The sequence below is a fragment of the Hemitrygon akajei genome, chromosome 1 (genome assembly GCF_048418815.1).
Source record: "Hemitrygon akajei chromosome 1, sHemAka1.3, whole genome shotgun sequence".
Classification (NCBI taxonomy): Eukaryota; Metazoa; Chordata; class Chondrichthyes; order Myliobatiformes; family Dasyatidae; genus Hemitrygon; species Hemitrygon akajei.
The window spans coordinates 135,772,233-135,788,825 of record NC_133124.1 but is presented as its reverse complement, the minus strand read 5'-3'; the positions used below and the strand labels follow the sequence as shown (position 1 = coordinate 135,788,825).

At 39.2% G+C, this 16,593-nt stretch overlaps 1 protein-coding gene across 3 annotated transcripts in view; it reads right to left on the bottom strand.

Moving 5' to 3' along the window:
• The window catches only part of rims2a (regulating synaptic membrane exocytosis 2a), a 1,051,530-nt gene that overhangs the window by 429,468 nt on the left and 605,469 nt on the right, over positions 1-16,593 (bottom strand). For all 3 annotated transcript variants that reach the window (XM_073052040.1, XM_073052005.1, XM_073052014.1), the window contains 2 exons: positions 13,017-13,116; positions 11,570-11,693 (listed from right to left, as the gene is read on the bottom strand). In XM_073052040.1, the coding sequence (XP_072908141.1) occupies positions 11,570-11,693; positions 13,017-13,116 (224 nt within the window). The remainder of the gene's footprint in view (positions 1-11,569; positions 11,694-13,016; positions 13,117-16,593) is intronic.

The following is a 16,593-nucleotide window of genomic DNA, read 5'->3' as shown; positions in this document are numbered from 1 at the left end:
ATGCAATACTTATGAGGCACTTGAATAGGGGGAGGGAGAGAGTTTGTAGTTTGTAGGGCTTTGGGCAGAACATAAGTAACTGGGATGAGTCGGGTGGACCCTGCGGTCAGCATGGACTCATTGGTCTGAAGGGTCTGTGTCCATACTGCATTACTCTGTGACTCTGCTGTTTCCATCAGGCCATGATCATCAGTTTAATCTACTTAAGCTGGAAATTTGGTGATTATTCAATCATGACAATGGGGAGGCTTCACCAGTTTAAAAATATTGTCCTTTTCCTACTCTACATGAGGTAGCAGTGGGGCAACAGTGAATTACTCTCACACTTTCTAATTGCTTTCTATACAGCATTATAGGACAGGCAATATAAAATTAAATTAGGGCTTAAAGACTTTTGGAGGTCACAAAGTCTATTGTTTAAAACCCAACTGAATCCTCATGGCAGCTCAATGCTGAAAGTAAACTCCTTACTGGAAAGTTTATAAGTTACAGTCACTGCCAATTTAATTTTTCAAGAGTTGCAAAGAAATGTAAATGAGTTTGGATATGGTAGTTCATGGGATAAAAAACTGTGGAGTGTAAAATGTGCATTGTATGCTCAACGTACAGTACCGATGGATAAGGTGAACAGTCAAATCTTTCCCCAGAGCTGGCGAGTCCAAAGCCAGAAGGCATAGAACAGGGGTCCACAGAACCCTTGCTTAATGTTATTGGTCCAAGGCATAAAAAAGGTTGGGAACCACTGGCGTAGAATCAAGGTAACAGGGGAGAGGTATGGTCTTTCTGTTGTGGGCAAATTACAACACACTTACGTTCAGCACCTCAGCCTCTGAATGCTGAGAGAATTAAGGGACCTGTGATGAAGTCAGGAAATTGACCCATTGGTAAAAGGCGTAAAGTTACAAAATGGTGAAGCCGGTATTATTAACCAAATGACCTACCGGCGCTCTGCCACCACCATTCTATATTTTGTCAGAAGGGATGAATTTTGCTGGCTATTTGACGACTAATTTAATTGGTTCAGCAACATTTTGTATTGTTCTCTGTTCTATGCTCCATGTTTGATCTCTTCTATTTCAATATGATATATGCTTTCCATTGTATGCTGTATCAGGAACATAGGTTAAACTCTTTGGGTTGATGGTGATGGTTGGGAGGAAGAGGGACAGGTTTATTTATTGATTTATTTATTTAGAGATTCAGTGCCAAATAGGCCCTTCCTGTCTTTCGAGCTGCCCCGCTCAGAAATCGATTAACTCTAGACCAATTTACAATGACCCATTAACCTACTAACTGATCCATCCTTAGACTGTGGGAGGAAGTTTGAACACCTGGAGAGAACCCATGCACTCCATGGGGGTGATGTATAGACTCCTTAAAGAGAATGCCAGAATTGAACTCTGAATTCTGACTCCCCAAGCTGTAGTAGTGTCGCACTAATCGCTATGTGACTATAGTGTCAATTTGGATGATGGAGGTTCTGCCCTGGTTGTCAGAAACCAGATTGGGGCCTGTGAGTGAAGGGTGGAGACAACAAATGCCTTCTTGTGGCTTTGCAAAGAAGCTGAGGGGAGGCAGTTGGTGCATTGAGGGTCTGGATATGTGGTCATTTGGCTGTCCAGAGATGGCTGCCTTGCTCGGGGAGTGGGAAGAGCTGAAATTGGGACCTTGATTGTATTTTTCATTGGGTGGGGGGGTTATTAATTTGGAAGAATGTAGGGCCAGTTAATTGTTTTGGAATTCAGACTCAGAAGGTAGCAATTCTGTCAATAGGGTGACAGATGGGTGTCCAGGGCCAATTGGGTTGTGAATGGTGACATAAAGAATAGAAGATAGAAAATGGCTCTTCCTTGGTGGAGTCTCAGTCCGCAGCAGAGTTAGCAGCCATGAATGTTGAACAAATGCTGCTCCATAGGAAAGCTTAACTAATTTCTACAGCAGTGCTCCAACAGGAGCATTGGGTGGGGAATGGAAATATTCAATGCATATCTCACACTAGCTGGTGCTCAAATGAATTTATGGAAAAAATCAATGCAGAAATTGTCAGTAATGCAAGTCACTTTTGGAAAAAGTCCATTTTCTACTGTGAAGCACTGAAATAGACATAATCATTTAATCAGATTTCCTGGGTAATGTTTGCAGTTTGTACACAGTATCTACTTGCACTGTTAACACAGGCACGTGGTTACAACTTCCATTAGATACATCATGGTCCAATGCCGTATTTAAGTTTGCTAACAACATCATCGTTATTGGCCGAATCAAAGGTGGTGACAAATCAACATACAGGAGAAAACCTGGATGAGTAACATAGAAATCTGTAGTACATTACAGCTGCCCTTCGGACCACAATGTTGTACTGACCATGTAACCTACTCTAGAGACTGCCTAGAATTTTCTTACTGCTTAGCCCTTTATTTTTCTGAGCTCCGTGTACCTATCTAAGAGTCTTTGAAAAGAACCTATTGTATCCACTTCCACCATGGTCACCAGCTGTGCATTCCATGCACCGACCACTCTCTGTGTGAAAAACTTACCCCAGACATTCCCTCTGTACCTAACTCCTAGCACCTTAAAACTATGGCCCTTCGTGTTAATATTTCAGCCCTGGGAGAAAAGCCTCTGGCTATCCACATGATCAATGCCTCTCATCATTTTGTACACCTCTATCAGGTCACCTCTCATCTTCCATCACTCCGAGGAGAAAAGGCCAAGTTCATTCAACCCATTCTCATAAGGCCTACTCTCCAATCCAGACAACATCCTTGTAAATCTCCTCTGCACTCTTTCTATAGTATCCACATCCTTCCTTTAGTGAAGTGACCAGAACTGAACACAGTAGTCCAAGTGGGGTCTAAGCAAGGTCTTATATAGTTGTAACGTTACCTCACGGATCTTGAACTCAATCCCACGGTTGATGAAGGCCAACACACTATACGCCTTCTTAACAGCACTGTCAATCTGTGCAGCAGCTTTGAATGTCCTATGGCCATGGACCCCAGGATCCCTCTGATCCTCCACACTGCCAAGAGTCTTACCATTAATATTATATTACATCTTCAAATTTGACCTACTGAAATGAACCATTTCACACTTACCTGGGTTGAACTCCATCTGCCACTTCTCAGCCCAGTTCTGCATTCTTTTGATGTCCCGCCGTAACTTTTGACAACTTTCCAGGCTATCCATAACAACCCCAACTTCTGTGTCATCAGAAAACTTACTAACCCACCCTCCTACTTCCTCATCCAGGTCATTTATAAGAATCACAAAGAGGAAGGAACAGATCCCTGTGGAACACCACTGGTCACCATCCTCCATGCAGAAAACAAACCATCTACAACCACCCTTTGCCTTCTGTGGTCAAGCCAGTTCTGGTTTCACAAAGCAAGGTCTCCTTGGATCCCATGCCTTATTACTTTCTGAATGAGCCTCACATGGGGAAACTAATCAAATGCCTTGCTGAGTAGTGCCACAACAACCTCTCATTCAACACCAGCAAAACTAAACAGCTGATTATCATAAAGGGGTTCCGGCAGAGAAGGTTGTGAACTTTAAACTTCTTGGTGTTATCACATCAGAGGATCTGTCATTGGACCAGCACAAAGAAGACCCCACAGCACCTCTACGTTCTTAGAATTTTGTGTAGATTTGACATGTCACCTTAAATTTAGACAATAGAAACTACTCTCACTGGTTGCATCATAGCCTGGTGTGGAAACAATCCCAAGAATGGAAAGGAAAATAGTAGATACAGTGCAGCCCAACCCAGGCAAAGCTGTCCTGGCCATTGAGTACATATATATTGAGCACTGCCATCATCCCTCACCTTCCAGGCCATGTTCGCTTCTTGTTACTACCATCGGAATGGTGGTACGGGAGCCTTAGGTCCCATACCGTCAGATTCAGGAACAGTTATTATCATCCAACAGGCTGCTGAACTAGTGTGGAAACCTCACGCACAACTCTGTACTGATTCCAAAACCTACAGACTTATTTCAGGGATTCTATAACTCATGTTCTCAGTACTTTTTTTATTTGAGCAAGTCTTTGTTCATGCATAGTTTTTAATTTATTCCATGTATTTCTTTATTTTCCTGTACATGCCTGCAAGAAAATGAATCTCAAAGTTATATATGGTAACATATCGTATATGTGCTTTGATAATAAATTTACTTTGTCTTTGACTTTGGTCAACCTGTCCCATGACTCGCATTAACCTCCTGTGGGACGCAGAGAGCTGCATTAACCTTCTGTAGCTACATATCCCTTATTTCTTGACTGTGTCACTGGTAATATTTACTAATTGCCACTTGCACTGAGATACAGTGAAAGGATTTTTTGCATGTCATACTGACAGAACATTCCACACATATGTATCTTGAAAAAGTACAAAAGGAAAACAGTAGCAGAATGCATTGTTCAATGAAACAGAGCAGACAAAAGCAGCAAAAAGACAGCAGGCAATGGATCCTAAACATCCTGGACCTGGTTTTAAGCCTAGGGGTAAGTTTGGAAGTCAGATGCACAGCCATAGAGTAACCTAACAAAATCAGCACACACAGAGCATCACTAACTTTCCACAAATCGTTCAAGTGCAAATTTGATTGTTATTCAACAATACATGATACAGTGTTCCTTCAGTGCCAAGGTACAAAACACAATGCATACAGTCACACACAGCACATATATTGTAGACACGATAGTATGTACAGTCACAAAAATAATATTTGCACAAGTCTCTGAGTGGCATGGCCTGAAGATTGATGGTACATGGGATGTTGACCTGGAGTCATGTTTCTGCAAGAAGCAGTATGCACCAATTCCTCATCTTGTGCTGGGTCAGCCGCAGATACGTGTAATACAGCTTGTCTTCTGGGGTGTGAACACTGAAGAGCTGCACCAATGGGAAAGATGAACCGTGAGGCCCAGCCCCAATCTAGCATGGGTTCCAGCATTCTGACCGAGCCTCTGATCTCTCCCACACTGCCTTGCCTCTGGCATCTCATCCCTTGTGTGGCTATAACAGGCGATGCCGCATCATGACCGCGCAGATTTCCTGCCAATGAACCAGGCATGCAGTAATTTGTATTACCAATGTTCAACAGGGTCTTATGATTAAAAGGAAAATGTTTAAGACAAACATTTGCACCATTTGTTGGACCCAGAGTATCTGCTGCGAACAAGTGTGCCACCATCTTTCCCGAAGCTTGGGAACACCACCATCACAAGGTGATGGACAAAAGGGTAAGATCCAAAGAGCACAGGAAGGAAATAAAGCTTTTTATTCAGTATTGCCTTCAATCTAGGAATATGATTTAAAAATAGAACTACCAACCAGAAAAAATGTTCTTAAACAGCAGTGCAGATTATATCCATTACACAGCTTCATGCACAAAATTAGGAACCTGTCAATCACACTTCACAACATGAAAGTGCCAGTTTGCATTTGATATTCATGAGGTGCATCAGTGAGCAAGTATGCCAGAATTACTAATGGGAGGTTACAAGAGGGTCCTAATTAAGTGTCACATAGTAGAAAGATGGTACATCACCAATGTTCTTATTACATTCAATCAGTTGTCTGTGAGACATTCAAATAGCTTTAGAATATTTAGTTGTTAGAAACAGTCACAGTACAACACCTGTTTCTCAAGATGATGATTGAGCAAAAAGGCTTCAGGTAAGATCTGTCAAAATACATCTTTGCTATGTACCCTGGCCGACATGTATCAGTACATTGTACAAAGCAGTAACTTACAGGCAACTGCCTATTCAATCTGCACAACTATTGAATGAGATCATGGCTGAACTGGAGGTAATCTCCACTCTGCATCCCTACCTCCATCTGGTAACCATTCAACACCATGCTCATCAAGAATCTATCTACCTCTACCTTAAAAAAAACTGTTCAAAGAGTCCGCTTCCAACATATTGTGAGGAAGAGATAAAAACAGAAAATGCTGGAAACCCTCAGCAGGAAAGGCAACAATCTGTGGAAAGAGGAAAAACAGTCAACAATTTAGGTCAGAGGCCTTTTTCTAGATCTGGAAAGTGAGAAACCAAGCTCATTCAAAGCTGTGGAGACAGCCAGAGGACCACTGGATAGAGCATATGGAGTATCTCTCATTGGCTTGCCAAAGTGAATCAACTGTTAATGGAGCCACATGGCTGATAGATTGACAAGGGCAATTTAGGAAGATAGAAAACTAAAAGGGGACCATGTTAAGATGTGAAATATAGATGAGAGCTGTAGCTGAGATGTGAAGCCAAATGAAGAATGGTGAAATACTCAGCAGATCATGCAATGTCTACAGAACAGAAAAAAATCTGAGTTAATACTACAGCAGTATGAATCATTTGTAATAAAAACAGAAATAGAAAGTCACACCTTGAATATAAGAACTTGAAGTTGAGTTCTGGATTGTAATGCTTGGAAGATGAGGTGCCATTCCTCAAACTTACATTTGTCTTCATTGGCTATTTGCAGGAACACGCATTGATACGTCAGAGTGGGAATGGGATGGATAATTAAAGCAATAGATAACTGGAAGCTCCAAGTTACCCACGTGTACAGATCAACAAATGGTCACTCAATCTGCAGTTGGCATCTCCATTGTAAAGGAGACCACTTTGGGAACTCCAGATGCAATATACCAGATTAGAAGAAGTGCAAATGAATTGCTATTTGACCAAACAGGACTTCTTTAGGTTTTTATGTGGCAGGAAATGACAAGGTAAATGGATAGGTATTGTCTGTCCTGCAGTGATGGAGATGGAAAAGTGGAAAAAGGAGTCATAAAGGGAATAGTCCCTTCAAAATGCTGAAAGGGGAAGAAAGAGGAAGATAACTCTGAATTGTATTGAAGGAGGTAGAGATTACAAATAATGATGGTTGGCAGGTGAAAAGTCAGAGTTTCTCCAGGTTATTCTGACCTGGGGGATAAAAAGGCAGAGAGCTGCCTGGTAGTAGATGAGACACAAATGAGGTCTATCAATTTTTATAGAGGAAAGCCATGGCAAGACAGGAAGAAAGAAATTTCAGAAACATGAGATCATAGCACATGCAAAGGAGAAATTGGGAGAATGTGATCAGGAGACTTGATGAGAGGAAGTATAATCTAGGGAGCTGTGGGAGTGTGTGGGCTTGCAATAGATGTTGGTCATTAAGAACAAGAGTTTCTCAGTGATTAACATAGTTATAATGGATGTTGGATGCTTTGAGAAAGAGCATTTCAAAGATTCATGGCCCTATGAGAGAAATTCGATTTCCCTCATCACTGTATTAAATGGCTAATTCCTTATTTTTGAACAGTAAACTCTAGTCCTAGATTCTCCCACAAGTGAAAACATTCTTACATATTGGCCTTGTCAGGACTACTCAAAATGTTATTGCTACATATCAAGTTCCCACTCTCGCTTTGAAGCTCAATTGGATATAAGCCTAGCCTGCAGGACCTCTTCTCATGAGTCGTCCATCAATTTAGTTGCTAATCTATTAAACTTTTCCTGAAATGCTTTCAATAGTTGACATCTTTCCTAAAATAAATACTGCGTATGTTACTCCAGATGTCGTCTCACAAAGCATTACATAACAGAAACATAACATCCCTACTTTTGAATAACTTGCAATACCTGCCTTTTGTGATTGTGTACAAGGACCACCAGATCCTTTTATATCTCAGAGGATATCCATAATATCCAACATTTTTTTCATATTATATTCTGTTTGCCAGATCTTATCCCACCCACGTTACATATCTTTATTTGTCCACAGTCTCCATATGTCCTCTTCACAACTTTCCTACTGCTGTTTAAGCAACCATACCTTCAGGTACCTTCATCCAAGTAATTTACATAAAGTGTAAACAAATTGAGATACTAGCACTATTACATCCTGCTAGCAAAGATCCATTCATGGTACTTTGTTTCCTGGTAGCCAGTCAGTCTTCTCTCCACAACAATATGCTACCTTCTAAACTATGAACTTTTACTTTTCACAATAATCTTTAATATGGCACTTTATCAAGCATTTTGTGGAAATCTAGGAATTCATCCACTCATTTCCATTACCTTATGAGTGATGTTACTTTCTCAATGAACTCTGAAAAATTGGTCCATTATGATTTCTATTTCAAAAAGCTACTGCAACTTTCCCTGATTACTGAGATTTTTCCCAAGTACCCTACTAGGACATGTTTGACAAATGTTTCCAAAATTTTCCACATGACAGGTATTAAGTTTACTGGCCTATTTCCTGTCTCCCTCTCTTGTAAAGCAAAGGAATTACATTGACTCTTTCCCAATCTATACAAACTTCCTCAAATTTTGGAAAACTAAAAGCAAAGCATCAACTGTATCACCAGACACCTCTTTTAAGTTCCTTGGATCTAATCCATCAGGATCTAAAGAATTGTCAACAAGAGATTTTGCAGTTTCTGAAAATCTAGAGCAACATACACAAAATGGAGGGAAGTAAACAGTCGATGTCTCAGCCCAAAATATCAACTGTTTATTCCTCTCCACAGATGCTGCCTGATCTGCTGAGTTCCTCCAGCAGTTTGTGTGTGTTGCTCTTGAGAATTGTCAGCTACCATCTCGAATGATTTGCTCAGTATCCAATCTCTGATGATTGCAATTTTCACTGAATTCTTTCTTAACTTCAATTCACAACTTACGGCTACTTCTCAGGTATTAATTGTCTCCCCTACATGCTTCAGCTAACTGAAAAAGAAGTGCTGAGACTCTTGTGAAACAATCTTTCGGCATAGAAGGAAGCTACTTGTACGTGCAATTTCTCTTTGAAAGAAACTTCTAATTTTGACTATTCCTTGGTTTTCCCATAATCATGAAAATTAGTTCTCTTCCAACACATGTTCAGTTGCCAGCGGAAGTTTCTGTCAAATCTGCTGTAACCACACTTTCAGGAAGTCTGTTACCAGTCTGTGTGAAGTAATTTCTCTTGCCAAGAACTTTATATCAATGGATGGTGGTGAAGTCCCCCTGACAACATAAATACTTTTATTTATTTCTTCTTCATTTAGTGACACAGCGCAAAACAGGCCCTTCTGGCCCAATGAACCACATCACCCAGTAACCAACCTAACTAATACTAGCTCAATCACAAGATAATTTACAATAACCAATTAACCTACTAGCTGGTACGTCTATGGACCGTGGGTGGAAATCAGAGCAGCCAGAGAAACTTCTGTGTATTTAATATTTCAGTAATATTTGAGTACTATTGCAAATATATTGTTTGATTAATATTCTTTATTTGTTTGAATAATTAAGTGTTGTGTGTATAAGTACATAAATGGCATACATTATCACACCACTGCATCATCTGTGCATGCCTTGCTTAGAGTAAAGAACAAACTAAGACCTGTTGTCCCATGTTTTTATTGCAATTAGTTTTTTTATGTTTTAAAGATACAAAACATATCAGTGGTAATGAGGTACTTTATAAAATAAACCAGAGATGCTACCCACTTTTTGGAGCACAGCAAAACGTTTGAGTTAAAAGAAAAGCTCAGTGAAAAACAGTTGAATAAAAAAGTAGTGCGGCACATGCTTCTTTTGAAGGGAAGACATGGTTGAATTTAAAATAAGACAGAAAATGGAAGAAATCGCAGGTTCATAAACAATGAGCACCAGGTGACAATGATCATAAATTTAAGAAAGGGCAGAAATGGCTGGCTACATCAGAAGGATAAACAAGTTTGATTGTACAAAAGATAACTGGAATATGTACACTGAATGGATTGAGCAGTATTTTGAAGCAAATGAAATAGTCAGTGAGAAGTGAGTACTGGTTTTGCAGAGCCCACTGGGTTTAAAGGCACGCAGTTTATTTAGAAGCTTGACTGCTCCAACCAAATCAGCTGATGTGAGCTCTGCTGATATCATGAAAGTTATGCAGGTGAATATTTAGAACTGAGAGGACTGTTGATGGCAGAACATTTTAGGTTTCATAAGCAGAATAAAAAGGAAGTCAGTGTAAGTGGCTGAATTGAAGAAATTGTCTGAGCTTTGTCAGTTCAATAATAAGCTTAATGATGCACTGAGAGATCGCTTAGTTTGTGCAATCTTACAAGAAAGCATTCAAAAACAGTTCCTGACTGTATTGCAACTTATATTTAAAAGAGCAGTTGAAATAGCTGTATCAATGGAAATAGCAGGCAGAGACAGAATTGAATTGTAGACAGGAATAAAAGTGAGCATGAACAAAATTGCAATGTCTAAACAAAAAAGGGCCTAGCCAAACACATTGTGTTACCATTGCCAGGTGTTCACATGCATCAGACTAATGCAGATTTAAAGGTGAAACTTGCAGAATATATTACAAATTAGGAGGCATACAAAGAGCATGTCAGGCGACAAAAACAAATGGACTGCAAGGGGAGCATAAAAGCTAAAAAGCCAAGTTGCGCTTTGAAAAAGAGCACTATATATATCCATGAGGGATCCTGGAACCAGTTCCTTGCGGATAAGGAGGGCCGACTGTAGTTGAATGTTTCTGTATGATATGGCACAATTAAAAACATTTAAATAGACTCAGGCACATAAGTCTATTTAAAGGTCGCATCTTTGTAATTTTCAATCTCTGGGTTCTTTTAGGAGTTCACGAGTTAGTGGAAAGTTAAATTCTTTATTATCTTTTACTTAAAGCTTAAACAAAGGACAGATACTAAGCAGACAAAGTAATGGTGATACAAAGTAGATGAGAGATGATAAATTAAAGATATTTAATATAATCAATAGATTCAATATGATGCTTTTGAAAAATCTATCATATTTACACTCAAGATAACAGGAATTCCTTAGATAGAGATAAGCCAAGTGGCAGCAGCATTTCAAGAGGACGGCTCACCAACAACCACGTAGGAAAAGTAATAAATTCTGGCTTCATCAGCAATGTCTATATCTCAAAAGTAAATATAAATAAACAAAAATAATTCAAAGTTAACATGCATTATAAGATAAATTACTTACTTTGGGCTCTTGCAGTCATTCATTCCTCTCCATTCAAATGGAAAAATAACTATCTATGCAATGTCTAACCTAGTGCAAGGTTTTCAGCTGGATTCACGATGTCAGTACCAGAATGATACCTTTACTTCACTGGTGAGTCTAATTGTGGGCCCGAAGTGGCTGGCAGAGAGCAGCTAGCAAGTGTTCATATATGTCCAAGTAGGAATCCCTATCATTTTGGCACTTATGCATGGGATTTTTGGCAATACTCTGCAAAATTCAGGCCAGTGCTATACACACCTGCTTAAATAGACCACAATATTTAATAGTTATTAAAAAAATGAGGCAGAGGGAGACTTTATTTGTTTTTCACCTCCTAACCAAACTCTGATTTTTAAATGTGTTTAATCCATTCAGTCAATGGCTTCAACTACTCCAGTTCCTTGTGGTTTTCATTTAAATTTATTTAAATTCAATGATGAAGAATCAAGGGAACATGCCTTCAATTTGTTGACGCGTGCACATTCACAAAATTGTTCCCTTAAGCACTCTGCTAGAGTTTGGAACCATTTTATATCAAATAAGAACTACTCACCCAATAGGCCTGGAAACCAGCAGTTCTACTTGTGGCTCAGGTTTAGATTCGAAAATGATGTTATACACCTCTTCAAAGGTAGCTCCTTGTAATGATCTTCCATTCCATTCAAGCACTTCGTCACCTAAAAACATCACAACAATGGAAGCATTAACAGAGAAAGAACAATCTGAAAAATTACTTTATTTCGTTTAGCTTCTTTGACTGGCTTTGGCACAGTATTTTCTAAAACACAGAGTACTTGTCAGGTTTCATAACAATGAAAAGGTTAACCAATTGACTGATCAAAAAATTGTAGCCGATTTAATAACTTTCCTAGAATCCATTTATTACATCATTTCAAGATGATGTGAAGGGGTTTCTTCTTTCTTTATGTTACTGCATGTGTTAATCAAAATGGCTTCTTTGTTTGTGAAAAGTAAAAATGCTTCTTTGTTATGCTAACTGGTGAGAGAGTGCTTTTTATTTGGGTTATAATTATTGATAATGAGAATTATATTTGTTTGTTAACCAATGGAGATATATGTTTTTCTGCTTGTGGGTCTGTGAGCTGTGGTTTCACTGGTTTTTGGGAGATGGCGCGAGGCGTTTAAAGGGAGAAGATGCGATGTTGTCAGCTGAGCGATGGAATGGACCATGAGCGGGGTTCCCAGGCCCAGGGTTTACCACGAAGAGAGGAGACAAGGACAGATTTGTGTGGAGCTCTGGCCGACCACCGTTGTTTGTCCCAGGCGGTAGGTCGAGGAGGTCGGAGGGGATCGAGTGGTGGCAAGAACTGAGCTCCAATGGGTTGTGCACGAAGTGGCTGGACTTCAATAAGTTCTGGCACCTTTTTTCCTTTCTTTTCTTTCATATATATTTTATCGCTGTTAATCACTTAGTTCTAGTAAGATTTATAAAGTGTAATCATTTAATCGCATATGGTGTACTGTCTGTTATTTGGCGTGGTGGGGACATCACACAGCATCTACAGAAGCTGATTACAGAAGGCTGCTTCCCCTAGATGGAAGCAAGCTGAGCGAGCCTGAGGCTTACTGGGGGCTACAATGAAACAAATGATAATTCACATCTTTCCAATTTGTACAATCTTCTCTCTTGAAAATAATATTGCACAAACAATGGTCAATCGTAGAAACAATCACAATTATTAATCTGACTGATTGTTTTGACACTTGAACTTGGATTTTTCAAAACACTGTTAGTCAAAAGCAGAAGTTGGAAGAAGAACATCATAAAATCAAGTGCTTTATTTTGCCACAATCTTTTCACTTATCAAACTCCTACACACCATTTTTATCATCTATGTTTAATTCATATGCATTAGGAGACTCTTCAGAGATTTATGCTGGTAGGAGTTTGACTGTGAAATAGCAATCCAAGTAACATGTAGGCAGCAATAAAAGAAAGACAAGAAATAAGAGAAATTAAATCTTTTTATTAAAGGTACCTGCTCTAAGATGCCCCACAGTGTCTGCTAAACTCCCCTTCTTCACCTTGGTAATGAATGCACATAATCTGCCAGATTCAGTCATCTTTCCACCTACAACCTGTTCCAAAAAAAAAGTCAAAGGGAAAGAACATTATTATTTCAAATAGTCAATTTAACAGTAAATTCATGTAAAAGTATTTTTACCTAACCAGCACACCTTGCCCATTTCAAATTATTTCTGGTTGAATAACTAAGAAATTGAGAATAATTATAATTTGGGCATTGTTTGGATATAAACCTCATATTTTTTTGTTTTGGATAATTCCTTGCCCTTGCCTTTTTTACTTACTCAGTCATGAGTAGAGCTAACCTCTCTCTGCTACTGATAATTGACAAACTTTGCATTCAAAACTGCTTTCTGCTATGTGTAGAATTATATCACAATTTTTCAACAGATTGAAAGAGGTTAAGATTTGAAAATGCAATTTGGAAAACGTGTCTGCTATTATTACTATTGTGGTAATAAAGCAGTGGTTCTCACACTTCTTCTGTTCATGGCCCGTTTGTGACTTTCATTTACCTCTGTGAATAATGATTTGTGCATGGTCAAAGAGGGACAGAGATAATGATTGATGTGCCACACCATCCTTCCTCTCCCCCCCCCCCCACACACACACACAAAGTTATTTTGCTGTCTCATTTGTATCATCTACATATTTTCCCATTCATTTCATTCAGGGCTCCAATTATATTTCATTTCTTTTTTATTTATATAGTTTAATGATATTTTATTAAAGCAGTAATAAAGTATCCATGGCCCATTCAGAAACCCCTGTGGCCCCCAATTTCATGTTATTTACTTGTAGCCCCTATAAAATCCAGCATGGCCCCATTGAGACCTTCTGATATATAGCAATGGAAAGAGGCCCTTTGGCCCTACTCTTCCATGCTGATCAAGTTGTCTTCCAGGGCTGGTCCCATTTCTCCACATTTGGCCCATATCCCTCTAAACCCTTGCTATCCATGGGCATTTCCAAATGTCATGTAATTGTACCCACCTTTAACACTTCCTCTAGTAGCTCACTGGAAATTGGAAATGCACTGAAAATCCTAGTATAATTCTTTTGGCTACAGGTAACACTGTCAGAACACGATTTTCCAGTGTCAGGTAGAGTAATTTCAGTACACTGTAAAGTACACCCAGTGGCCACTTCATTAGGTACACCTGCTCATTGATGCAAATATTTAATCAGCCAATCATGTAGCAGCAACTCAATGCATAAAAGTTTGCAGATGTGGTCAAGATGTTCAGTTGTTGTTCAGAACAAATAGTAGAATATGGAATAAATGTGATCTAAGTGACTTTGACCATGGAATGATTGTTGGTGCCAGACAGGACGGTTGGAGTATCTCAGAAACTGCTGATCTCCTGGGATTTTCATACACAACAGTCTTGATAGTTTACAGAGAGTGGTGTGAAGAACAAAAAATAAATCCAGTGAGCAGCTGTTCTGTGAGCGAGGTCAGAGGAATTTGGCAGACTGGATGAAGTTGACAGGAAGGCGGCAATAACTCATATAACCATGCATTACAACAATGGTGTGCAGGAGAGCATCTCTGAGTGCACCAAACTTCAAATGTTGAAGTGGATAGAGGTTTTTCTGGTGATCTGCTGTGCCTCAATAAATTCAAAAAAATCCCTATTGTTCTCTAAATATCAGCATGAGAGATTAATATAATAAATATAGGAGTCGTTATGCTTCACCATGTAGCACACCACTTTCATAGACTTATTAAAATGGATTCCAGGTGAATCCATTCTAATCATTTTTTCATTAGCATAATAGTGAAAAGTGTTAAAGTAAGTGAAATGGATCATCATATTGATGTGATACGCTATCATTTTTCTCTTCTTGAGATTGCCTTTCAGCTAAAATTCATTGACCAGCTGCTACAATGGAGCCTCATGTCATTCTTCCAAAGTACTACCAGACCACTGCGGTGTAGTTGAAAACTTTTACTCTGGAGGATAGCAAATGATGCTGAAAATCTGCTCAAAACCTCAATGGTAAGGCTGTTAGCTACTGTAGTCCATTATGGATGGTCACAGGTGTGATACATTTCTCAGTGTTACTGAGGAGATCAAGGTGATAAAATGCCATTGTGTGCCTTCTCCACAGCGAATGTAACCCTCTCTTGGTTCCACATAAAATCCTGCATGAGGTTGCAGCTGGAATCCTTTGTGCCTTAGGTCCCAGCAGATTCAGGAACAGTTATCACCTTCAAACATTAGGCTCCTGAACCAGTCTAAGTTCACTCACCTCAACTCTGAACTGATTCTACAACCTACAGACTTACCTTCAAAGACCCTAAAACTCATGTTCTGAAGATTATGTATGTATTTGTTTGTTTACTTGTTAATTATCTGTATTTGCAGTCTGTCTTCATTTGAATGTTGGTTGTTTGTCAGTGTTTATTTGGGTTTAATTTTTCATTTATTCTATGGTATTTCTTGATTCTACTGTGAATGCCTGCAAGACAATGAATCCTAGGATAGTATATGGTGACCTACGCATACTTTGATAATACATTTACTTTGAACTTTTGAGAATCTTCAGCTTGCAGCCTCCAAAATGAGGTTCACGCTCCCTGGTCTCCCTTGCCCCTCTCTCTCAGCTTTGGCGTACATTGAAGTGGAGGCCTGATATGCAAATAACTGCATGAATTTTTCAGTGAGAAATATTGGCATCCAAACTGCTGCTCCCTTGTAGAAGTGTGCAGACAGAAATAGCATTTGCTCTATCTAAAACTGTGCTCCTAATACAATGAGAAGACTAGGTGTAATAATGTCATGTCACTCCAAATACAGACTTAATTAACTCTAGGTCTGCAAGTCAAAGGAGTAAGTTGGAGTCAAAGTGAACATTATAAAAATGTTCCATGTTTATACAGAGCTTTGTTTAATGTCCTAAAACAACTGATAATCATTGAAATATTTACGAGGTAAATTTCTTACAATGGAACAGCCAATTTACATGTGGCATATTCCCACGAACAAAGATTAGCTTAATTCTCATGTGTACATCAAAACATATAGTGGAATGTATAACTTGCATCAAATCAAGTCAGCTGGGCAAATGGGAAAATGTCCACATTATCAGTGTAATTAAATGAAAGTCACAAAAACTGCAGCTTCTGGATTTTTGAAATAAAAACCGGAATTGCCAGAATCACTCAGCAAGCCAGGCAGCATCTGTGAATAGAGTAACAGAATTAATGTTTCAGAGCAAAGACTGGCCATACTCCCCTGATCAGAATTGGGAATGAGAGAAAGTTTCAAATTGCAGAGAATGTTGGGAAGGGGTGGATAGGACAACGAGAGGTGAGACTGGACTTGCCATGGGGATTGGTCTTAGTTCATCTAGCTGACAGGTTAATGTAAATAGAGAGAGAGAATGTAAGCAAAATCATTAAGAAAGTTACAATTCAGACATAGGAGTGTAAAATATGTGCAGAGCTGTTGATATATGAGGAGGTCAGGATGTGCTAACAGAAAGTAAACTCATCCAAGATCACAGGTGACTGGCTGGATGCA